Consider the following 27119-nt stretch of genomic DNA (forward strand, 5'->3'; position numbering starts at 1 on the left):
GGCAGGGGCGGTGCCGCGGGCCTCTGGGCCCGCCCCCAGCCAGCTGCCGTGGCACTTCCGGCTCCCCCCATGGCTCACAGCTCACACTTCAGGTTTGGCAAATTTCGCAACTTTGTACATCAGATAAGGCGCACCGGACTATAAGGTGCACTTCCGGTTCGAGGGAAAATTTTAGTCAAAAGGGTGTGCCTTATAGTCGTGAAATTACTGTAATCATAATTCTTGGTAGAATTCTGTTATCATTGCATCAGCCTGCTCTAAATGCTCAAAGCACCAAAACACAGGGCAGTGATCCTGCTGGCACTGGCAACATCAATCCTAAGGGTAAAAAACCAGCTAAGTTTAGGCACTTTTTCTCAAAGCCTTTAAATATGTTTTTGTGGGAGGCACTAAAGCTGAGCATTTTCCTGAAGTCACCTTTAACAAACTATTCTGTGTATTTTAACAAACAGAATTGAGAAGCACTTCCTGGTAAAAGACTCTACCAAGCAATTAGTAGCTTTTATGGGAGCAAGATGAAGAGAAGAATCTAAAGCATTTCGCAATTGCAAAGACCTTTATTGTCTTTGCAATTCCAAGGTCATGATCATTATTCCTATTATATCAGGACAGAAGGCAATTCAACAATTACAAGATTAAAAAAAAAAAAAAGAAAAAGACATTGTTTCCCTGCCTTATGAGAGCCTGAAAATTCTGTGGTGCTGCTTTTTTGGATGTTCCAGCGACGTAACATCGGGAGCCTGATTCAAAAACTGAGTAATTGTTCAAGGGCAAGGACATAAAATGGGTAATTGTTCAAGGGAATGGTGTGTGGGGAATGTGAGTGATGAGATTAGACATGGTGTCAATAAGGATTTCAGGGTTGTTGCTGAGCGTAATGTTTGATTTTTCTGCGGTGTAATTGTCTGAGATTTCTCTCATCATATAATTAAATCATTATTTTATTGTGGAAGCTGTTCCATCAGACTGAGGAAGGGACAGGCTGCAAAGACACAAGGCATGAGGCAGCTCCTGCAGCACAGCAGAGCTCTGCACTCCTTGGGAAAAAGCTGCAAGTTGTAAACGCCGTGCCTGGGCACAAACCTTTGGCAGAAGATTCTGATTCTGAAACTGGCTCTGTTTTTTCTTCACCATTAGACTCATCCACTTCAGCCACTGTGGTTAGCTCAGGTTCGCTCTTATAAAGCCTATAATCAGGACCCTGGGGAACAGCAAGGCAGCAGGTAAATAAACAGGCACTTTGCTACCAGCACTCATGTCTTAAGACTCAAACCAGATATTCTGTGATAACTCTGCTCTCGCTTGAAGGCAGAGTTCCGTCATTCAAGTGGTGTGGCAGGAGAATTTTTTGGTAGTTAATCTGAGTAGCAACATTTGCAGACAATCAGAAATTACACGAAAAAAACCTGCCATAAAAAGGCAGAGTTGTGGGGTTTTTTAAAATCATCTTCTGGAAACAAACTGGTATAAGCTTCAAAAACTGAGCCCAGAGTTTTTTTTAAGAACTAGTGAGGAGAAGAATCTAAGCTTATGAAATTTAAGTCTTAAGACATTTTATATATGCACAGAACATATGAGAGGAAAATGTGAAGAGCAAATGATGCAGCTCTAAACAAAACGAAATCAAAGTGAATCCACAACACAAAAGTAGCCAGATGAGTGAACACAAATTGTGGCTGTGCAGAGCGGGGAGGATGCTTCAAGACCAACGTGGCAGTCGCAGCCACTTACACAGTAAGATCCATTTCTCTGATATCCTTGCACTTGGTACATCCTCTTCTCTTCTGTCAGATGTACTGGGCCCCTGCTATAACAGAGCAAGGAGCTGCTATCACTGGGCAGAGGGGGGATTATGGGAGGATGCTCTGTAAAGTCATAGGACCGAGGGAGTGGAGGACGAGGTGGCACTACTTCCTCTTCCTAAAGATTGTAGAATAGTCACCTTATTTAGACGTGCACACCTGGTACAGTTATTTAGAACTTAAAAACAGAAATAGATTACCATGGCTACAGCAGTATAGATTTTGCAGTGAAAGGGACAGTGTCACATTTAACAGAAAAAAAAAAAAAATTCTAACACCTGCACTTTCTGTTGGACATGTACAAACTCTCCAAATCATACTTATAAAAATTAAATCCATTATCTTTTGAAAGATTTTTACATAAACAAGACTTTAGAAAGTTCTGCAAGTCAGATGTATACTGCACACACTTTAGACATCCGTGACAATGTCCCTTTAAAACTGTAACTTCTAGCCAGATTTTCACAGGAATTGAACATTTGGGAGCTCCCACATCTTCAGATCTTCTTGTGGGTGCTCTGGCCATCCGAGAACCAGGTTCAATATCTGAATAAACATATAAAGCAACGTATTTCTTCCCATGACGAGTGTAGTGGGTAAAAAACATATCCATAAATCAGGGTTTATATTTCTATGGCCAGAGCTTAGGGAGAGGAAAAGGTAACAAATGGAGAAGAGACACATACCAGTGAGAATACAGAGACACAGTACAAATGAGTGTTAGAATTACTAGTGGAGGTATCAGTCTTTAAAACTAGTTCATAAAGCCATGTTTTCACAGAAAATAATACTGAATACATCCTTCAGACAGCCTTGAAATATTCACAATAATGCTTGTTTTTGTCATAGCCATATTACAGCTTCCATAATGCTAAAATAGTAAATATGCTAAAACCATACCTCATTTTATATTTAATAGAAGAAAAATGTCCTTGATACCATGATGCCTGTTTGGGGGAAAGGGGAAAGGTGTAGGGGAAAAAAAAGAAGAGAAAAATGGTTTTCAATAAGCAGCTTTTAAAATATGAACAATAACCTGTTTGCTCTCAAACAATACACCAAGCATCAACTTAAAGTAGTATTTGCTTTGTTCTTTTCTTAGTCATTGTGCCATTTTTTCAAACTTACAAATGGAACAAAAATGAAGCTTATGCTTTAAAAATGTGTATGACCCATTTTAATTTCCTGTGACAAAACCATTGCTTACCTGCCTCAGAAGAGCTTCTTTGCTGTTTATGTTTAAGTAAACCCTCCATGACATCCTGAATTCTCCACAGCTCCTTCTGAATCTGAGCACGCTGGATCCCTGCTGATTCAGTCTGTCAGCAAACAAACCAGATATGGCCAGCACATCAGAACACATTGCAAGGGGAAAAAAAGGGAAAAACCCCTTCTCTCTCTTTGGGTTACACTGCATATCCTTTCACAGTGAAGGAAAATAAAATACAGTAGACAGACACTATCCCATAAAACGGTCTGGAACAAAAAGTGTAAGATTGACTAATTCCCTAATGCCTGATTCAATTTGAGAGCAATCTGCTAATTCAAGCTTCACCTCAAGAAGAGAATTCCATTTACAGTCTCCAAAGAAAAACCAAGCAGCCTGTGCACAGGAGACCCACATACAGAAAAGCAACCATCACTTCCTAGCCCAAATAGGTGGGGATGAACACAGTGCTGGACATAAACTTATTTACATCCATGGACATGCACACTGTGCACCAATCAATTTAAGTTTTCCACATTTTGGGCTTCCTTGTAACCTCTTTCATAGCTGCAGAGAAAATTACCCCCTGGAGCAAAGACCCTGCAGGGCAAACCACAGCCATACAAAGGAAAAAAAAAAAACCAACAAAAAAAAGAGGAAAATCTGAAGACTTCTTCAGAACTTACAGGGTAGAAATAGAAATTAAAAGCTTACAAGTTAGTTCACCATTTGTTCCCCCCCTTTTTCATTTGCGTAATTTTAAAACTCACAGAAAGTCAAAGTGAACTGAGTATACTTGAAGATCTTTGCCACACCTGAATTTCTCCAAGCCGATCGAGCTGCTCCTGCATATGGTTCTTTGTTACAGTCACATCATACTCCAATTTATCATATTCTCTCCAAGCTCTTTCCAGTTCCTAAGTATAAAACAAATGTAAATAATTACAGATGTATGTTCAATTAAAAAAAAGAAAAAAAAAAGGTTTTTTTTGTCTTTTCTCAGTGGCATGAAACTTCAGCAAGTGACACATAAATACCAGCAATAAATAAATAGATACATCATTTAGAAAATACAATGTTTCAACAGCTTTTTGATTTTCTAATGATACTGAATGAAATTCAAACAAACAGCATTTTGTCTTTTCACTAACAAAAAAGATAGGCAAGGGCAAATTCTTTAGAAAATGCCTTTATAGTCAGCAGGCATGGGGATCTTAAGCTGTCTTTCCAGCCAGGCAGAAAAGCCACAAAAATGGATGCAAATTTGTCTCTTTTATCACCCAGAATACACATATGTGAGTACACAGCATGTGTGTGCACAGGCAGTGCATTATGCAGGGGAATACTCTGAAATATTCTGTATTTACAGTAATTTCACGATTATAAGCTGCACCATTTTGACTAAAATTTTGGTCCAAACCCAAAGTGCGGCTTATAATCAGGTGCGGCTTATATATGGACAAAGAACAAAAAGTTGTTGTTTTAGTTTGGAGGACAGGTGTCTGCTGAGAAAGGCAGGAACTTCTCTTTGAAATGGAGAATGTAAATCCCCTCTCTCCAAATTATTATAATTTGGAAATCAAGGGGCTTTCAGGCAAAGATATGGGAATTAGGAATAACAGTTCTTTACTAGGGAAATTAAAATAGAAATACAGTACTACAAAGAAACAAACCCCAAACCCTGACAGAGTCAGAGTACAACCTGACACCCAGTCAGGCAGGGTGTTGGTAGCAGTCCCATTCAATGGTGGCTGCATCCTCCTGCAGTGACAGATGTGATTCAGTTGGAGCAGTGCTCCTGTACAAGGTGCAGTTTCCCTCCAGAGGTCCAGTGGTGATGTGGAGAAATCCGGTTTTCCACTGGAGTCCAGTGGAGAAAATGGCTCCCTTAGTGTCCCAAAACCTCTGTTTTTATCTTGGTAAGAAATGTTGGGCTCTTCCCCCTGGCTGGAGCAACTTCCAATGGGATGCAGTAATTTTATCAGTCCCACAGTGGGACTCAATGGGCCATTAGCAGACAATGACTCCCTGGAGGACAGATGGGGTGTGAAAAGCTAAAGAACATGCCCTGCCTGGTTTCAAATGGATGGCCCATTAGCAGAATATCTGCCGTTGAGATAAGGATCACTGTCCCCACCCTCAATAGATGTTGATAGAACAGATACCTTTTATCACACTCTGTATTGTAACATGCGGCTTATAATAAGGTGCGGCTTATGTATGGACAAAGAATGAAAAGTTGCTGAAACCCAGAAGTGCGGCTTATACTCAGTGCGGCTTATAATCGTGAAAGTACTGTATTCTGTGACTCTGTGAAATGAAGCCCATGCAGCCCTGCCTGCCAGGGAGCACACCCCTACTTCACACCAGGAAAAGGTGAAAAAAAAAATTATATATTTTTCTTTGAGGTCAGCTCCACCATCTCACTCTTGCAGCCTACATCAAGCAATTTACTCATTTAGAATAAATTAAAAAGTTAATAAGGGAAAGTGTATCTTGAGGATTTCCTTTCCCCTGGTTCCCTTTTCTGTGTCCAATCAATTCCTTCTATAACACAGCCCAGCATTCAGACTACAAACCAGGATTTCAGGGCTGGCAGCATATCAGTTTTTACCACAGCTACCCCCTGGAATCTGACACTGAAATAAATATCTTTTTGGAAATATCTCTAAGTAGGGCAAAAATTATTTGTTTGTCATTTCAACACAGTAACCATCACAAACTGGGAGAGGACAGTAAACAGCAATTTTCTTCCAATCCCCCTTTTTATTTTAAGACTTTTGGAAGAGCATAATTTCAAAGATCTTTTAAATGTAATGGCCCACTCTTAGAGAGACTATGGCAGTCCTGCAGCTGCTTTTGCTTAAAATAAGTTGAATAAAGTTTGTGCTCGACACTATTTTGCCATCACATGAAATAGTTTATTTGCATTATTTATTCCTTCTGTTATCAATTTCTCCTATTTCAAAGATGTAATTACCACTCATTCCTGGTACAAAAAAAAAATTAGGGAAAGAGCACACGATGAATGCAGTGAAAAGATCACTTCCCATCCACTTTTGACAAGCAAGTAAAAGACAACAGAGTTTTTGCAGTAAAAAATGAGCAAACCCAAAGCCCGCAGGAATAGGAAGACAATAATTGGATGAAGTTGAATGGGAGGAAGGTGATACTCACTGCAGTGGCTCGGGACACCTCTCGGCAGGTGCTGAGCAGCCCGTTCTGCAGGTCATCCCTCTGCAGCACCACGCTCTGGACGGCTGCTGGGTTGTCTGCATGCATCTCTATCTCCTGGCTGGCTGAAAGCAGAGCCTGCTCAAGTGTATACTGTTGGAAATAAAAAGAATTATTTTTAATGGTCTGCATCATCGGGTTGATTTTTGTTTTAGCTCAGCTATCAGTGTTCTGATAATAAGCATGTAAAATAACATCCACTTTAGGTAATAAATACAATTGTCCTACTTTCTCCTTGTGTAGCTGTTGAAGCTTCTCCTCCAGTGCTTGCACAACTTTAGTCCTGCTCCACATAAACGGCTAAGCTTAGCCTAGTACAGAACAGAAAATTACCACAATTAGCATTTTGTTATTTGCATCTTCAGCAATCAAAGCCTAATTTGATCAAATCATTACACAAGTCGAAAATGTTATTAAAATAAGAATTCTAAAATTATGCAGGCATCAGTCTTGCATTTTCAAACTACTTAAGAAACCCTCTTAGGAAAACTATGAAGTGCTATTATAACTTGAAAGCAGCATGGCTCAAAACATGTAATTTATGATTCTACAGCTAAATCTTTACAACTTAATAATAGGTATTAGATTCTATTTTAATTTACATATTGCATAGTAATTACAAAGACTATTCTATACATTCACAGTCTGTCCCACAGTTTTTCAGGTGACTGCATCAAATAGTTAAAAATTTAGAAGTAAAATGTAACATTTCTCTAAGTCAGAAGCTTATCACAGAGACATATCCCTCCCTCTATATCATGATGCATGTCTGTTGGCAATCACCTGCATGAAGGTGGGTTTCAAACCCAAAAGCCAAGAGGAAAATCATTGTAAAAACTAGAGTGACAAATACCAACATTTACAAGGAAGAAGGAATACAAATGACTTACATCAAATGTCCAGCTCTTCAGTTCTATACTTGTATAGTGTACCCCTACATTCTTCTTGTGTTAACTATAAGGAAGAATAATATTGCCATAAAACAAACTTAGTTGGACTGTGAAAATGAAAACTACTGTTCAGCTTAAGTTTAGCACAGAAATCAGCTTTTGCTTGAAAGGTAAACCTGCCACATTGAACAATACATATTTAGCCAATATACATTAATGAGGGTAAATAAATGGAATGTCAAACAGACTGTCAGCAGAGCTGCATTAAAATTAACAGGCTGATTCTAATGCAAACTGGAGTTTCAAAGATGTCCAACTCAATCAACATGGATTATGTAGGAAGATGAAATTGCCAGAGTACATGTAAATAATGATGTATATCATTGTGTCTAAGTTTTGTTATATGAATTCTAAATACAGGGTCTCATTCTACTCTGAATTAACCATTCTAGGCCCAGTAAGGCCAGGTTTTTCACAAGCAGGATGATCTGATGTGAAGCCAAAAGCAGAGCAGAATGACCTAAGTGTACAACATAGATGTAAATATCTTAGAGATATGTCCGAGTAAGTGCCACCACTTTTTATATGGATTTTTCATATGGGTTTCCTACTTTTCATAGTAGGAAAGATGCTCCCCTCCAATAGAGCATCACCAGAAATACCACAAAGGGAAGCTCTTCAATTTTATCTTTGGACCTAGGCAAACTCATCTCCTTGTGCTACTCAGGATGCAAAGTACCTCAAACTACCTCACATTAAGGTCTTAACTTTTTCCATCTGTTATTGACGAGTTACAAGATTTTAAAATGTTTTACAGGAAAGAAGGCAGCTCCCCATTTTAGAGTGAACTGTCACACACAGTAACTACCCAATACCCAGTAGAGCAAGGGAAGGACATAACACTACCAACCTGTCATGTTCTATTTAATTAAAAAACATTGTGTGGACAGAGTCCCAACAGAGTCTCTTTCCTTCCACGTCTGTCATAATTAGGTTATTGTGACTTACTACTACAAGAGAGACTACTGAAACACAAGTCCATGTTAAGGGACACTTAAAAAATAAAAGGAGCAGGGGAAGGGTTCATGAGACAAGCATTCCAAACATAAAATAAAATCTTCAACACGCTCAAGTGTTTCAATTTCACGATAGTATGTCCACATACCTCATGCAAATGCACCTGGTGACAATTCACAAGTATGAATAGTGTATTAAAACACACACAATAACTTTCTTTGAAAATGGACATTTCATGAAAATGAATGTTGGAATATGAAAAAAGCCACAGCACTTTTGCACCTCATGAATGTCACACAAATTAAGATATCTATTTAAAACTCCCACTATTGTAGAGTTGTGTTGTTTTCACTGTCGATTTTATCACAATGAGAGAAAAATGAGGAATGGAAATATTTAAATAAAACTCATAAACATGGCCAAATGTCCTTAACTTACAGAGGAAACCTAGTTATATTTCACAACAGAAAAGTTTTACACAAGGAAGATTATCCCCTATTAGATAAATAGACCTTTCCAAGTCACTGCTCAGCATTTTATGTGGCTTGGCTGGAAAAATAGATTGCTTTTCCAGCCAGCATTTTTTATACTTTTAAAAAAGAGAGGCATTTATTTTTTTTGTCATTTCAACCTTAATTATAGCCAAGTTTAAAAACAGCTTGCCAATTCAGCATCCCTACCCTCTGTATCTCCTGAAAGGAATATTTAATCTCAAAGTATTCAGAAAAGGAAAACAGGATTTTCAAAGAACACTATAGCTGTGCTAAATTCTTCTTATTAAAATCCCATCACACTTCTCAAACTGCTCCCGACTTCTTGCTGTGGTCAGCACTGCTGGAGAGCCCCTTCATTTTAACATTTCCACTGCATCATTTTACACAGCCTCAGCACAGAAAGTGCCCAAATAATGGGAATGACTGAATCCATCAAGTCATGATGACCAAAGAGCAGCTCCAGTTCTCGGAGCACATCAGTAAATGTGCAGCAGTGCGGGATGCAGCCACATCCTGTTGCAAGGGCAGCAGCAGCTGCAGCAGGAAAATGGAATTGCACATCCCAGGAGGGTTCACAGCCCGGCAGTGCAACAGCTCCAATGGCCAAGTTACCCAAATGCACTTGGGTCACGTTCCACAAATGCCTTTGCCGCCACAAGGCTCCTACAGGGCAGGGCAGAGCAAGAGTGCCATCTGCTGAACCAGCCCCAGTTGCTGGGCTGGTCTGCCTCCCTGCACACCCCAAATGCCTGAACAGCCCAAACCCACTCCTCTAACTCAGGGACACACACCAAAAACCTCCCAGCCACGAGGGAGCAGTGCCCTGACACCTGCAGAATTTACCATTGTTCAAACTGCACCTGCGGAGCTCGGCCAAACTGCACCTGGCACGTGAAAAAGTCAAGGTGACCTTCACTGAACCTCCCTCTGGGGTCAGAAACCATCTGTCACCAAGTGCACAGTCCCCACCTCTATCCCACAGCAGCAGTAGGTGATGCCCAGAGAGGCAGAGATCCCTGTGGTAGGCACACCAAGATGTGCCTGAGAAACAAGTGGCTGAAGCTATTCAAGAAGTTGGTACCAAAAACACTGAACTGCCAGCATTATTTCATTACTTTGTAAGCTACCTGCAGATCCCACTAACTGTTTTGATTCAGTAAATGTCTAGGAGGATGTTTCACACCCCAAAAGCACACTATGCACACCTCTGCACTTAGGAAATTAAAACAGCACAATCTGGGATATTTTGAGCACAAGATTAAAATCAAGATTTCCAAGAGGCTCTTTTGTTTACTTCTTGCTTTAAAAAATATTCTTGCTATCAGGAAGCAGAGCAAATGGGCATTTACTCCCATGAAGCAAGGTTTTCCTCTAATTTTGAATTCTGTGACATAAAACACCTCAGATACAAATTGAAAAGATTTTTAGGTCAAACACAATCACCTTGAATTCATAACAAAACCTGAAACGTCTCAAAATCCAACATGCATAACAGGTTAAAATGCATGCAGCTCCTGTAAACAATAACAATAAGCCATAAGCAAAATCTCCCTATCCTTACAGGGACAAAAAACTTAAGGGCTATTTTGCTGTGTTTAATGTATTAACAACAGTTATCCATGGCAATACCTGGATGCTGGCTTGATGCACTCAGATTTTAATTTTTCCTCCTTAAGAGAACTCACACACGTAAGAGGAATTGAGTTAAATTTTGCTTTTTAAAGTCAGCCTGTACTGCTTTAGAGAAAAAGATTAGAGAACAAGATAAACATTCCTCATCCAGTATAGAAAGAAGCAATAAAACAAAATCCATGGTAGAAACGGGTCTAGTCTGTAAGAATGTTTTTTTTTTCTTGTCTGTAAATTTCCCTTGCTTGTACTTGTGAATTTATAGCACAGTCTGCATGCAGAGCAGACTGATGTATGTCAAGTGATTTAAATAACTCTGAAGATGTAACAAAATCACAAACAAAAGCGCCTTATAAAATAACACATTTGAAATAATAGATGTTTTTGCTGTTTTACTAGAGAACCATTAATCATTACAAAAAGTAAGACAAATTAAATACAAACTTTTCTTGGTTTCCTTTGCTGAACTCTAAATGAGCCCAGACATAAAACTGCACTGAATAAACTGAAGCTGAGAAAGATCCTTTTCTCTATTCACAGGAATGGTTGCAGTCATCACAAACTATTACAGCATCCTGACAACCAAACAAGTTTCAGTCACTTACACAGAGGCTTCTCCCAATTATTTACATGTCTTTAAAACTGCAGCAGGAAAGACGACTGTTAAACCAATTTATTTTATTTGAATAGAAAATTATACGTTGTTTAGACTTTAAATAAGCTGCCAGAATTTTAAAAAGGTTGGTTTTGCATTACAAAAGTTTAGAAGGCTATTTAGGCAGTGAAATTTTGAGTGTATTTTTAGCCTACCCTGAAAGTCAGTTAATGCAACATCTCATAAAAGAAACTTTATCCATGAGAGCAGAAACCAGGTCACTATCTCTAGTGGCAACAGGTTATCCAATCCTCACAATCTGTTAGAGTCACTATTTCCCTGACAAGGATGTCAAAAAGGCATTTATTCAGTGTCAGGTAGGTAGCAGCAGTTGTGCCTGCAAGGTGAAGGCAGACCCTACAGCTGACAGCAGAGCTTCCTCACTTGGGAATTTTATTGGTATCCCCAAAGGCATGAGCAGATCAGCCAGGCACAGCCATCCCTCAAATCCATCTATTTAATATTAGAAGTTTGGGCTAGTTTAACCTGACACATCTAAAACATCTCTGCTCATTACACACCTATTGATTTATTTATTTATACCCTATCAAACAAAGTCGGCTTGCCTAAAAAAACCTCTAGCAGTTAGGTTTCTTAAAAAATAACAACAAACTCCAAAAGCTTCATTTAGGGCTCAAGGGCACCTTAGTTCTCTCACTGCCCTCCAAATAGTTCCTCCAGGTTCCATGTCAAAGCTCCCGGTTGCAGGCAGGAGCACAAATCATATGCTCATGAACTCAGTCACTCACAACACAAATTCCTCTGGAAAGCTGAGATTTTTTTTGCAGCATTTCTGGATTGGAAACAAACTCATGGTGTAGAGTTCACTTAAAAAAATGAAACGTGTGATTAAGTTGCAGAACTTTTTAGGAACATGGCAGCAATAAACATCTGTTTTACATGGCAGAACACCCCCATTCCTTCCAACTGGGAAACCTTCATGCACAATTTTGGCTCACAAAGGCATAACTCTAAATGCAAGGGAACTGGCCAGATATTCCCTTGTGGGAGCAGCACCTTCATTACAGCTGAGGCAAAAAACTTCTTGGACACCCCCTGGCATGACAGGGGCTGCTCAGCTCAGCTCCAGCACCCCAAAAACAGCGTGGTGCCAACGGAGAGGGATTGGCCATGCTCATAAGTTAGTGCAGGTCCCAACTCACAGACAATATTTCCATTCACATTTCCACTTCTTCTTCCATCTTACCATTGCCAACCAGCACTAGGTACTCTGCAAAGAGTGCACAGTAAAGTCTGCTGTGACTTTATGAACAGACACTGCCTTTTGCATTTACAGGCCCCAGATCAAAGTAATTTTGATCCCTTCTTTCTTCAGTGGCTAAAGGCTCGGTAGGTGCAAACAAAAACTTGTAAATCCACCTCCTAGAACAAAACAAAATTGCCAGAAATGACCAGGCAAACACCACTCACATGCTTTTGTAGTGGCCAAAAGAAAGAAGCACCTTTGAACACTAATTGCAGAGAATCATGCTAAAGACAAATGTTGGAAGCTTACTGGAAGTTTAATGGATTTACTGGACACCTGCACAAAGCAGCAGGTAATTAAAGAGTCTAGACAGAAGTTACTCCAGGTGTACACTGAATACTGAACGACAGAGAGGCAGCGAAGCCATGCCCACGACACCGCAGTGCTGCAGGAAGCATGGATGACTTGTGGGTGTCCAAAGCAAAGGAGGGAAACACCAATGTCATGGAGAAATCTGAGGGACAACCAAAACTGTCACTAGGGAAAGTTCTCGCAGATGATAAAGCAATTTCATTCACTCTCCAAGACCTTACTTGATGGTACAGTTGGGGTCTTAGCGCCGAGTTCTCAATCATAGTGTGAACCATGGTGATTAAAGGTTCATTCTCTTTCATCTATTTCAAATCAGGAGGAGCATACAGCAAACATCAGTTTACAGCATGGCTAGATTTGAAAGACGACACTGTAAAATATAGCCTCTACTTTAATTCTTTCTAATAATGCAGTAGATTACATTTTAACCCATGCTTTTTATGTATTCCATCATTCAGTAACATCAACATCTGAAAAGTTTATTAATATCAAACAAGTAAATCAAAAACCCCAATGCTCAACACCAATGTAATATTTATTCACCAACACTCTCCCTTTTTGAAAATAAAAAAGCTTAAAGTAAGTTTGGCTTTGCATGGCATTGACATGAAAAGGTTTATTGGATTTTGCAGCAGAAAACCTTTTAAATTATAGATTTATTAACTCAGCATACATTAAAAAGATACAAGCATTCCCAGGCTGTGAACAGGCTTATGTGCACCTAGCACAAAATGCCTTCATATACTGCACTGATTTATATCCTTTGGAACTTTAAATCATTGCCTGTTGCATTTATCCACCTCCATACACAGGAGTGAAACTATTTTGGAACTGGCCAAACATTTTCTATAATGATTAGTATTTATTAAGTATGCAAATGTCAAAATCAGGTCTTTTACTACACATTGCATGCATTTAGGGTTTCAGAAAAGTGTGCAACAAAGAAAAAAGTACGGGATTTTGGTTTTAAAAAGGACACTTTACTAACAATAGGAGGAAGATTATGAAAGCAGGTGGTTTTCTTCTCCAAAAGAAAACTGAAAAGTCTCTTAATGTGCAATTCTCCTCCTATTTTTGTTGGAAACTTTAGGGCCTGTTGGAAACTTCAGCAATACCTGTTTCAGGTATGGTTACACAAAGTGTGTGAAGTAGAATTTATGATCTTTCACTTTGCATTTATGTGGGTATACATGAGCTCAATAGTAAAGGGGTTTTCATCCAAAGGAAAGCTTTACTACCCAGATAAAATCCAGAAGTGTGCTAAAAGACTGGTGTGATGGAATTCCTGATAATACCAGAGAGGTTCAAGTGGAACCTCCTGCCATGGTTTTTTTTGCAAAAGAGAAAAAACTCAACCTTATGTATTAGTTAGTCTTTCTGTAATTACTGGGTACAAATAAATTCAGGAGACAGCTGGCTTGCATTTAGTAGCACACAGTAAGTGATTCTTTAAAATCTGATAATGCAGAAGACTGAGACTCTATGTGTACTCAATGCCCCATGCTGGCAAACAAACCACGGTTTCCTAAGGCTGCTAGCTATGTGCAGAACTGCTCCCTAAATTGCACCTGAATCTCTCTCTCAACTCTGCAAACTTTGAGCCAGCAGAGAGGTTTAAAAAGAAAAGGGTGCTGGACAACCATTTATTTGGCCATAAGACATCAAAGAAATCATATGGCTGGCTATCTGTGTGCCAAGTCTTTTCAGTCTTTTTCCCCCTCTTTCTCTGAAGTCTAACATCAACAACAAAAATTCTGAAAGCATTAATACAAAACCATCAGAAAGTGTAACACGAGAATTCCTGAACATCGCCAAAGGAAACAGCAGCACAAAAATAAAACATGATTTCAAAAAGGTGACTGAATATTCTTGATCCTTGACAAGAAAACCAGCTAAGTAGCAGCCAGGTTATTGCAACAGTATATAAGTTACCTCCCCTACACAGGAATTTTAGTCTACCTGAAAAGTCACCTGTGCAACCTGGAAACAAACTCACTATTTATTGTTGTGTACAGGACTGAATTCTTTGTGACTGAGAAGGTGAGAGGTGAAGACACAGGGACTGGAGTCCCACCATGTGCTATAAGCAAAGTAGGTTTTGACTCTATTTGCAGAGATTAAATACAGGTGTAAATACCTAATTTAAGGACACAGGACATTTAAAATCCAGAGAGGGTAAGCTATTATGTTGGTTACAGATGCTGCTAACAAGGAGGAAAGGCCTCAATTACACTGAAAGAAATTTTGACTTTTTTGTGCTTTCCAACATAAAGGGGAATTGACATATACTACCATGAAACAAGATAAATAAGTATTCCAACTTGCTCTTCCATGATTTTGTGATTAAGGCAATATTTGAGACTTGATTTGCAAGTTATACTGAGTCCTTACACCTCTGGTATGGCACAACTATAGGACTTGCACACTTTCCTAAATTAATGCTTACCACATCACATTTCTAAATTTTATCTGGTGCAAGTGTAAGAAAAATAATTTTTACTATTTTACATCCTGTATACAGACAATTCCCCCCATTTAATCCTGTCCATCATACTCACAAGCTTGGCTAACCAAGCAATAAAAACACTTTCACACTTCACATTGAGTTATCCTTTCTTGACAATTACACTGTTGAAGACAGACTCATTCTCTTATTCCAAAACATTATAGACTGGAAATATTTGAGTTGGATGAAATACTTTGGTCTATTTTAGCAAGCAGTATGTCCTTACTGTTTTGGACCTCCTGCAGCCCCTTAAATAAAGCAGTACAGAGATGGTTCGCCATCAAACTGAATTGGTCACAATTCCCACCTTGTTTTCAAGAGGTAATAGGAAAATAAAGTCAACTGTGTGAGCCAAGCCTATCTGAGAGTGTGTATTGTGTGTCTGTGCACAGCTGGGGTTTTCAATAACTCACTGAAACCCCAGGAACATATAGAATACAAAAGTTCTAACAGCTGGTTTGAAGTGTGAGGCTCAAAAGTTTCAATAAAAGACAGATTCTTACACAAAAATAATTTTTATATTTTTAACCAATGGTCATCTAGTTGCTTATTTTAGTCCTAAGCAGTTATGACTGTCCTTTTACAACTGCTAGCAAAAAAATAAAATTCACTTCAAACCCTCTCAAACACAACTTGTACAGAAATCCCATTTGGGTCATAAAGAGAGGTATGTGATACTGCAATTCTTCACTTGGCAATCAATTATGTTAGTGAAGACAGAACTGTACCCTCACTCCCTAAGATACCAAAACACTGGAAAGCATTAAAATCTTATATAAATCGTCTCAGAACAAACTGAGAAAAATGAGAAAAGGAGCTATGTTATGATTTATTTAAAATATTTCTTCATGTTTGACCTCCTCCTAATGTCCTGTAGAAACACCTAACTCTTGTTAATTTGAAAAACCTAAATTCTCAGAAATGCTTCTTTTTTATAAATTGCATGTGTGTAGTATGAGCTTGGAAATGTATTAGGACTGGTTAAAGAAGGTAAAATGCTACAATTAGTGTTATTATGAAAAGGAAATTAGGAATATATTTAGAACAGAAAAATGAATTGGTGATTGGCTACTGTTTTCTGGCAAATTTTCAATCGAGGGATTTTTTTTTTTCCCCATAACAGCTTAAATTTCTGATAAATTAAGATATTCTATGTTGTGGGCATCATCCAACCTCATAAAAAACACTGGAAAATCCTTCTCCCCAAATATTTCCAGCTTTGATAGGAGCAGGCAAAAAAGCATTAAGAAATATAAACGCACAAGTAAATTGCAAATCCCACCTGGTGATCCAAAATATATGGCATTCCTTTGAAGGTGATGTGAAAGAATCTCATTCTAGCAGGCAGCAGTCAGAGGGGAAAAGGACAGAAGGTGCAGAATGCATGACAGAGCTTTAAAAGGATATAAACTAGACAGTGAAAGACAGTTCTGTTTTATGGAGAAATATAATGCTGGTTTTAACTGACTTATTTTGGTTAACTGGTTTGGTTATCAAATTTTGAGCCCCAAACAGAAATGATGAAAGTTTGCTACAAATCAGACAGTGAACTACTACATTCCATTTTGGATTAAATATTAAATACAGTAAGCTTATGTAAATGGCCACTACACGGGCAACTATGAACCCTTTGATAAATCTGTGTTTTAAACGTGTCCTGCTTTTCAGAGATACGTGACAAATAAGATGGCATCTGATAGGAGGCTGCATAGACAACAGATTGATCTCACTCTATCATGACTAATTTTGTAGGCAAAACTGATAGATTAAAACCATTTCATTTTAAATGTGAGGTGCAGCACACTTTAAAACACTGCCATGTAATTTTGATTTGGCTTATTCCGAAAGGTGAAACCTCAAAGGGTTGATAGCAGAACACCAACACACACCAGGGGATTAAAACCTAAAATGGGTGCAGAACACCATACACATCAAGGATTAAAACCCAATGGGGTTGATTTGATAGCAGAACACCACAGACAACAAGGATTAAACCTCCAGGGGTTGGTAGCAGAACACCACACACACCAGGGATTAAAACCTAAAGGGGTTGATAGCAGAACACCAGATACACCGGGGATTAAAACCTCCAGGGCTGATTTGATAGCACACCACACACACCAGGGATTAAACGTCACTCCATTCCACTCGTGCGGGAGCCAGAGGATTTTGCAGAAAGCAGCCTTGGGTTAATGGATGAGTAGGTTAGTGAGGATGGAGCAGGACACACATTGCTGGATAGCTGACCTTTGGGCTGCTGGCCTCAAGCTTTAGCTGCATGAGCTGTGCTAGTGTGTGCTCCCGGATACTACTCAGCTCCGCCTGCTGCCGTCTCAGCTTTATGAGCAGCAGCGTCAGCTCCTCCGGCTGCCCCAGCGCACGGCGAGAAGCCAAAGAGCAGAGAAAAAGGTTAATTGGTACCCCCACAACACTGCACAACACAAGGCATGCCTGCCAAGAGAAAAACTTCTCAGTGTACCTGGTGAGCGCCCCAGAAAAAACTCTGGCAGTGGTTCAACGCAAGGGACACCACCTGCCCCAAGTGAACACCAAAAATGAAGGGTTAGCTTTGGGCTAGCTCAACCAGCAAATACCATAACATCAAACATTCTGTATTAAGGACAAAAATAATTGAGGATTTTGCAGGACAAACCCTGTGTGGGCCTCAAACTTCACCTGACATGCATATCAAATTGACGATATTGACTTAAGTTAGGGAAAAACAATTCCAGCCCTCAGGGTGTCATTACCTGTACATGGGCAGCCATCTGAGCTTGGTGAAAGAATCAAAACATGCCCTCAAGAAAATGCAGTTTTTGAAATAATTCTTTAAATGTATGTGTCAAAATTAAGAGGAAAAAGTGATGACAAACCCATGTCAACTGAACTACCTCAGAAATAATGACATTTCACAAAATAAATCTGCACAAGCATGAGAAAAATAATTTTCCATCCCATCTTCCACAGGTCTGAGGCCTCCAGTTATTTTATTGCTTTACTTTTATGACTAAGCTGTACAATACAGCCTTAAGAAGGGATGAAGAATAGCATTTAAGACCCAAATTATATGTATTATGGAAATAAAGTCCAACTCAAATGGGTGTTTTTCAGGTAATTCCACACAGATCAACTTAGTTCAGTTTGGGAAACTCCACCTGAACCATCCTTGGGAACCATTCCTATTAGCAATACCTCAAAGAAAACAAACCACTGAGTATCGCAAGTATTTTTGTTACGTTCCTGTTTGCTTCTGTTTCTTACACTTCTCCAGAAGTCAGCCTTACAAGTGGTTAAATATTCATCCAGTGTTTTGATTTTCTCACAAGCCCTGTGAGTCAAACAAAGCCCAAGCACAAAAACCTCCTAAACCCCTGCTTGCTCTCTTCCACAGCCACAGAACTTCCCCAAAGCAAAGCAGCAAAGAGCTCCAGAAAACCACAGGTTAAAAACACTGAAAGTGAATACAGAAAAAAGAGGAGAAATCCCTGAGGAGTAACATGGCACTGGCACTTCTGTGAGTTCAGAACAGAGGAGCCCACAAGAGGGAGCAAGGGATTTCCACATAGGTGCACCTGGCAAAACCATTTGCTTTTGAGGGAAAACCAACACCAAACCCAAATTGTCTAATGGTAGTTTTCCTTCTGACAGTGCTCCTTCAACGCCTGGATTTAAAACACTGAATTTCAGAGGGTAAGTGTAAGAATCTAGACTGCTACACAAGGCATTTTCCAGTTCTCTCCAAAAATAGGCAACAATGCTTTCAGTCTGCAAAGTAACAGCCCTTCAAAGCACAAGAAGCCTTATTTTTGGGAATATGAGAACTAAAAGTAGCACCTTCAAGCAAAAGGAGCAGTGATCCACTTTTTCAAGATCAAAACTCCTTTCGGCACATTCTGGAAAAGCCCAATTCTAGTACATTAGGAATAAACTGTTTAATGGCACTCCAACCCAAGCTTTTATCCCCATAGTGGAGCCCCTAGAACAGAACTCCTGCTCCTCTCCAGACATTCCTAATCCTGTTGTGAATTTGATGCAGGTCTCTTGGGACTCTTTCAGCAACCACATCACAAACTTCTCTTAGAGCTACCTCAAGTTTGCTCCTCTGGCCCTGCACACGCTGCTGTGGGCAGGGATTCTGTTTGGACCTGCTTGTCCCTCCGGAGATGAGCCCAGCTCCCCCAGCAGAGCCCAGGAGAGCCACAAGAAATGTTTGGAAGGCTCCGGATGCCAAAGGCCAACCCACAAAAGACACTGAAGGTGCCAGAGATCTGTGCTGGGAAGTGCAGGAAACAGGGCTCGAGGCAGTGGAAGGACTGGCTGACCAAGTATGAACAAACAAACAAAAAATAATCTGTTTTCTTATTCATAACTCAATCAGTATTTTTTGGATGGACAGAGAGATGACAAAAAAAGGAGGCAAAAACTGGTAAAGAAGTGGCATAAATTTAGGGTAATTTTTGTGGCTGAGAGTCATGTTTTAGTTAGGAAAGTGGACAGGATTCACCAACATCACTGCGATGAAACATCCTCAATGAGAATTTCAGCTCTACCACAGCACAGTGTCAGACAGGACATCGTTTTACAAAATGCTCTTTAGTACCTTTTCACAATTCTAAAAAAGCAAAACTTTACTTCTTGGAATTTCTAAATAATTAGTGGAAAATAAGTGTTCTGTGATGTAGTCTACCTTCTCCCAGGAATTTCAGCATGTATCAAAGATGATTAAAAAAATAATAAATCTGTATTTCACAAAGAAAACCTTGACTCAGCAGCTACATGATATTCTCAGAATTCTGTGGAATCACAGAGTTCTTCACTCCCTGATAATTTAAATAAAGGCTACATTTAAAGTGAGCTTTAACTGGAGTAAAATTTCAATGTTGCCTCTTCATACTTAAAGGATTATTCTAAAAAAAACCCAAAACCCTGATGCAGCAAATAAAAATCCAACTCACTGTTTTGCCTTGGAGGCTCTGAGGAGTAACAGGCTGTAAAGTCAGACCTGCTGGCATCGATCTTCTGTCAGGCACAAAGACATGCTGCACAAAAAAAAAAAATAGCACAGTGTGAGCCACAGCCATTCCCAAAGACTCAAAAACTTTAAATGCCGAAACAAAAAGTCAAGCCAACCTCCCCCACATGAAAATTTGCTATGATTTGTGCCAGTCATGCTACCTAGGCAACTCTAGTAGTTTATCTCTAAATTTCAGAAATACCCCAAATTTCATAGTTTGCTACCTGCTGTGGAAGTGATGTGCCATGACCAAGTTCTGCAGGCAAAGCTTAAAATATTCTTAATTCAGAACTAACATTCAGGCCTTGCCAAGCACAGTTCTAGCCCACATTTTCCTGTGTCTTCAACTCTGGATCAAACTTGGTTTGCTGGAGGAGGCAGTTTCCTGTTCCCATCACATCAGTAGACCAGAAAGCACATTCTGAGTCTGCTCTTCCATTGGTTTTTGAGGGATGTATTTTGTATTTTGCCTACACCACAGGGTTGCCTGAACCAGGAGTATGAGCAGGCACAGAAGTGAGCAGGAATAAAAGGGAAAGGACAGGACCATCCCTCCTATAAACACAAAAATAGACATTTTTGTACTTCAGGCCAGGGGTGAGGGGAGCAATTCTTTTCCTGCTAATACAGTTCAGAAGAGAACTACTACTTTGTGCAAGCAGGGAAGAAGCAGGGGAGGATTTGTGACTCAGCACAGAGTCAGATCACTTCTGGGAACCCTCTCAAGTGGCAGAGCTGATGCTCCATCCTCAGCCACCAGCAAAGGTCTACCCACAAATAGCATTTATTTCTGACTGCACACCAAGAGACTGCCACTACAGCTCCACTTCCAAAGCAATAGAAGTGCAACCAGTACTATTCCCCAGAGTGGATGTTTATCACTTATTAAATGTAGACATTGGCTAAGAACATTGAAAAATATAATATACTCATAAATATGAAAGGTTTTATAGTGAATTTAAAGGAAGCCTGGAAAACAAGAGAGAGTTTTAGCACAAAAAGGTTGATAGCGTGGCAAGCTATCTTAGATAAGTACATCTACAATGATTTGTGACAAAATATTGAAGACTCACTTCCTTTACCAGTGTTGCAAAGGGAACTTTGACACAGCCACTGTGAATGACACAGTTCATTTAAGGACAGCTGAAACAAGAGGCAATTTGGGGAGGCAGTCCTTTTCTTCTTGCTGTATTCTTAAAATATTAGTGGCAGATTGGTAGATAAATTCTGTGGGTGTAGTGCAGCAATCTTGGGGCTACAGATGTAATTTCTATTTCAAGAACAATAGGGAGGGCCTTGGAATAGTAAGGAAAGACACAGCACAGGACAGAAAAACTAGCTGATGTGAAAAGAAATAGGAAAGAAATTTTTTAAGCTGCAGGTGACTATTTTGGAGTAGGCAGTGCCATTAAAACATACACAAGCACTCAATTCAAAACTACTTGCTGTAAGAAATAGAAAGTTTTGGCATCTGTTCATAATGTTCTCACTCCTGCATTTTCAGACCATGTCTTCATTGTCCTTCTCCGGGTGTTCTAACTCATCACTTGTGAACGAGTTTAAAAAATGCAATAGCTTAAAAGGTTACAAATGCTATCAGGAATTCTGCAAATGTAAAAGTCCAGCCAGCGATGATAAGATTACAGTCTGGTAGTACATGGAGAAATATATACTGGTGACAAAAACTGATCTTGTGGGTTAAACACTCCAGCATACCACAACTGACAGATTATGAGGAGCACTGTTTTACAGAACATTGGATAAATTCTAGAACTTCCTGTCTGGATGGCTATCTGTGCAGAAGTGCAGCACTGTATATGAAAAACACAGGCTATACAGCCCTGGAGAGGAAAATCCATCCCACCTCAACTTGGGATAGTGCTTAAGGAGCACAGATGGGACTGAGCTCTGGGGACACAGTCTGGCATTTTCAAATGACTGCCGTAGAAGGGTTTCAGGAGGGTTTGAGAACCTAAAAATAGAAAGTTAGCCATTGAAAGCCACTGAAAAACCTACGATCTCTATGTGGATGGGAATTAGATGTTGAATTTACCCTACTGATTTCAAATAGTCTTCCAATTACTCACCTCTTAAAGACAGGGGTGTTTTTAGGTTATTGTCAAAAGCTGGTTGTGTAACTAATTAAAAACAAACACCATGAAAACCTCAAGGGAAACAGGAGGTTTGTATAGAAGATAGTAAGTACTAAATGAAAGACCAGCATCAAGTGTTCAACAAGGAACAAAACCATCAGGAAGCAAGCCATGGCTGACAGGACTAGTAATACACACTCTGAAGCACTGGCCCAGTGATATTTCTCAGACATAGGAGAAGCACTGATTACTAAATTTCCAGAGGAGTTGAGATATAAAGGATGTCAAAGCAAAATGACTCCTTTGGTGATAGGGATATTAAAACTTTCAAATCCAACACCTGATCGTCAACTCTAAGTTGTTTAAATTGCTTTAAATTATAGTTATAGATTTTTTTTTCTCTGCATCAAAAAAAATGACATCCAAGGATAAAGTTTTTAGAAAAATGCTCAGGAGCATTTTACATCCAACTGAAGGAGTAATTTTTATTAAATTATTTACAGTCTATTAAAACCCACAAGCATGCTGGATGTAGCAGAGTGGCACATAGGGCACCCAAGTTTACAGTTCTTCATGTCTCCTTCCCAGAGGCCAAGCACTAAGGTTGTGCACATTTAGACTGATCTTCAGTCATCTCCCCAATAGCTCAAAGGCACAAAAAGGAACAATACACTTGATTTGCTGCTGGAACTCAAGGTAGCGAACTTGTTGCTGAAGAACAGAAAGTAGCATGTGTGAAGAAACCTGGGATTTTGAGTCCTCTTGGTGCTGAAAGGAGTTAGATTTCTGTACACGCATAAGGTATTCTGAACAATTTGCCTATTGACTCATTTTTTTAGAGAAACATATTATCATGGACAGTAATGCTGACTGGAAAGGCTGACCTGGAACAGAGAGCAGACAGAGCAAAAGGAATAAAACAGGAATTTACTGAAGGATCCACCTCTGGCACAGCAAGAGCCTGGCTACACCCAAATCAAATCCAAGGTGGATCCTGGTCACGAGTTTTTACACTTTTATAAGTTTTGGTTCATCTACACATTGGGGCCAATTACCCAACCACAGCCCCAGGCTATGAAGTCTCAGCCCCTGCCTTGCCCCCTTTCCCTCACTGTTGTCTCTGCTTTTTGGGTACTTGGACCTGCTTGTCCCTCCTGATATCCTCGATTCTCCAGCTGGGAAGGAATTGTTTTTTCTAACTCCTCTGTGAAGAGAACTTAGTAACACCTAACATGAAGTTTCAGAGTTACACACTAAGCACCAGAGATTCTGTAAAAATATAAAAGCTAAAATCCACAGCATCAGTAATACCAGGACACGTTTTCATCATCCAGTGTTTTAAAAAAACACACCTTCACTACTCTTAGATTTTTCAGCACTTGTTAAAATCAAACCTTTCCCCATGGAAGCAGCGACACAACAATCTCTTCTGAAACAGAATACACTGCAGCACAGCAGGATTTTTGCAGCAGGCAGAGTCATCCCACTGCAGAGCCAGGTGAATGAGCCCCGAGTGCCCGCTTTACCTTGGAGTGATGTGTCCTGTGCCTGCGGTCCATGGTGACATCTCCCCTCTGCACGGGTGAGGACACCTCGGAGCGGAAGGCGCGCTGCGGAGAGAACGCCTGCAGCCCCGCCAGGGAGCCGTGCGACGGCGACGGGGGCATGGAGGGCAGGGGCTGCTCCATGCCCACCACGGCTTTGGGGCTGCTCAGGGTGCCATGCCTGCTCAGGGTGCTCTGCTTGCTGTAAAACTGGCGCTGCTGCCACTCGTAGAGCTGCCACATGGTGTCGTCGCGCATGGAGCGCCGCTTGTCCTCGTAGGCCGCGGGCGCCGCGCTGCACAGGCTGTCGGGGCGCGCCTTGCTGTTCCGCGGCAGAGTCCTGTACCCCTCTGGGTAGCGGGGCAGTGCCTGCGCTCGGTGGCTCGGCATGTTCCTGGGCAGCGTCTGGTACGAGATGATGCTGCAACACAAAGTTCCTTTGGTTAGGGGACACGGGGAGCTGTGCGCTGCTGGGGCAGAACTCTCAGAGAGCTGTGGGAAAGCAAATCTCAGCATGGAGAAAGGCAGTAGTGCTGAAGGTGCAAGGATAGGGATAGGCCTCAGGAAAATGTGTTTGTATTTTCTATGACAGTAAAAATAGTAAGCTTAATAATGTACCTTTATCCATTGTTTTAAGTTATTACAAGCAAGCATTGTTCAAAGTAAGATGTATGTATGTCCAGCTTTGTTAACTGGCCTGAGTAAACTTCTAATGCTATGGTGTCGGCTAGAAAGTTTTTACAAGACGAAGCTGTGCCATCTCCCTTGCCTGGTTCTGTAAAGTAAGACTGATGGTTGTGACGGAATAAAGCTTTGGGACAGCTGCTCCAGCATTCCCATTGCATTGTTTGTGTACACAGACATAGGTAAATATAAGGTAAGAGAAAAAATATCCCAGAAAAGCCCAACACACTATGAGTTGGGTTTATCCAGTTCTCACCTTTTATAATACTTTGAATGCCATTTAGAAAATGCTCAAGAAAATGAAGGCAACAGTTCAAGAGTCAATGATACTGAATGCAATGTAGCAGCCAAAAGGGGTCCCTTCTCTCTGATTAGTTCTTGCTGATACAATCCATATCTCACTTTTTACCAGTTTGCCAGTCTAGTAGTGTCAAGTTGTGATCAAATCTTGCAACTTTTCTATATGCTGGATAGGAGAAAGTTTTTAAACCTTTGAAGTTCTACACTGTTTCCACAAGCTTTCCATATTTCCGCTTGAAATGTTCGCTTTTTCGAAAGTGAAAAAATACCCTGTTGTTCCCCTAAGAAAATCTTGAGCAATTACTACAGACATAAAGAAAAAAAAAAGATTCTTTTAACAGCAGTCCATGGGAAGACTGCAGTAATTGTCTAAAGAAATTATATTTCACAATTGCCAAGGACAAGCCATTCTGTATCAGCCATTCAAGTGAAACAAAGAATAATACATGTCTTTGTTTGATAATAATATTTTATTGCTTTACAACTCAGATATGAATTCAAATGCTTATTTCTTTAATTTTTTGCCCCATTAAAATTCTGGAGTTCTACAGTCATTTAGCAACTTTCAGCACTGTTTGAAATAAAAAAAAAAATTCTATACCAAGGATCGATGCATGCTAAGTATGACAAAGCACTTCTTGTTCATTTTTTCCAAAAGACAAAATCTAGGTCATAAACATTGATTTATTCATCCCCTATCAAAAAGGCAAACGGGCACCTCTTAAAGCCTTTTGCTACAGAGCATGCATATGATTGATGCTTGCTTACAGACAACAAAACCAGTCTTCAATTGGACTGATTTAGCCATGAGAGGGCAGCAGCTGCCAGCTACACCCCACACTAATCCAAACTAAAACCCTGTACCATGGAGCACCAAAACCTGGAGATGGATTGGAATTACTCCAGGAAAAAAAAAAAAAAAAAGAAAAAAGAAAAAAAAATTATGGAGAGCAAATGGAAAGGTAAATCAGCATTATGCATGTGAGACCCTTATGGAATAACTCTCAGGGAAATTGATGGGTAAAACCCATTTTTCACTGAAAATGGTTAAGCTGAGTGTTTATGATCACCTGTAACATTTTGAAGATGAAAAGTGCTATAAAGAGGTTTATGTACAAAATCTGCTACAGTTTTTGAAGCTTTTCAAGAATTAGTGAAGAATTATCCCCACTTTGTATTGGACAGCTTCCCATTCTTGGAAAAATTATACAAAGAGAAAAGGGATTCTAAGTCCTAGTCTTTTGTTGCCAAATCGGCTGAAATACCTCTAAAACTCTTCAGTAACATACCACTAATGGTAAGGCTTTTGTCTATCTCTGAATTTAAAAACAAACAAACAAGATGTGCTTGAACTCCATTTCTAACTTTCAAAATGGAATTGTAGCTATACTCCACAACAGCTACAGTACAGCCTGACATTTTCATTAATATTTTTAGTAGTAAGACACACCTCACTCATTGAAGCTCCTCACACATTTTAATAATTAAATGGGCAGTGCAATCCTGCTGGCACCTCTAAGTATCTGAACTTGCAAAAAAGCTGCCTGAAGTTCTTACTGTGCAAAGACATCAATTTAAAATCTGTATGCAATTATTTACATTCTAGAACATTTAGAAAGATAACAATCCATCTTCAACTGGTAAACCATGAAAACTGTGAAAAGTTCAATCATCTCAATATTAAGCCTTGTTGCACAGAGATGAGCACACATCCTGGGTTAGCAACTAAAAAAACATCACTTAATACCAAACAACCCTTCTATATTTTTTCACATTCGAGAAAGATCACTCAAGAGAATCACTTTTTTGAAAAACAATTTTTTCATAACTGAATTGTGCAAAAGACAATTAAATGATACCAAAGTGGAATAGGTTTGGTTCTTTTTTTAAACCACATTTTATTTTAGTTTAGAAAATGTTTGCCTTTCTTATTCATGTGGCTTGTGCCAAACTAGATGTCTGGATCCATGGAAACAACTGATAACACCTCCAAGAAATAAAATCTACATTGCCATCATTCTCATTACTTTTTTGGGCAAACTACTGAGGGGTCATCCTGTTCCTCTAAAAAATTACTAGTTGTATGGTGACCCTTTTTCATTCTATATTGAGGACAGCTAAGAGCTCCTCTTTGCTTTTATATATAGTCATTTAATTCAACATCTTTTTAACATTTTGGCATTTGTCCAAGTTTATTTTTGCAGTCTGACACACCAGAGACACTCAGTTGCATCCTCCATGATTTCTCTAATGCAGACACAATAATACACTGGAAAGCAGCTCTGAGGAAAGTCAGAAACTTTTCCCTATTAAATAAAGAATTCTTTTGTCAAAGATTCAAGTTATGATTTTTACAGGTCTTAAATAGTATTCCCTCATCCCAACCTTAACATAAAGCAGAGCTTTTTTCCTACTCTCATTCACCAACTCTGATTCTACTTAAATTTCTGTCTCTAGCCAGAAGCTGGCAA

At 39.7% G+C, this 27119-nt stretch overlaps 1 protein-coding gene across 1 annotated transcript in view; it reads right to left on the reverse strand.

Moving 5' to 3' along the window:
* PLEKHA5 (pleckstrin homology domain containing A5) overlaps positions 1–27119 on the reverse strand; it is a 149283-nt gene that overhangs the window by 15439 nt on the left and 106725 nt on the right. The window contains 14 exon segments of the mRNA XM_042779230.1: positions 1084–1201; positions 1732–1920; positions 2703–2749; positions 3010–3121; positions 3825–3926; positions 6187–6336; positions 6472–6529; positions 7097–7197; positions 12729–12809; positions 16296–16307; positions 16309–16350; positions 17261–17380; positions 19969–20052; positions 23647–24085. Of these exon segments, the coding sequence (XP_042635164.1) occupies positions 1084–1201; positions 1732–1920; positions 2703–2749; positions 3010–3121; positions 3825–3926; positions 6187–6336; positions 6472–6529; positions 7097–7197; positions 12729–12809; positions 16296–16307; positions 16309–16350; positions 17261–17380; positions 19969–20052; positions 23647–24085 (1655 nt within the window).

This window comes from Catharus ustulatus, chromosome 4 (genome assembly GCF_009819885.2).
Source record: "Catharus ustulatus isolate bCatUst1 chromosome 4, bCatUst1.pri.v2, whole genome shotgun sequence".
Classification (NCBI taxonomy): Eukaryota; Metazoa; Chordata; class Aves; order Passeriformes; family Turdidae; genus Catharus; species Catharus ustulatus.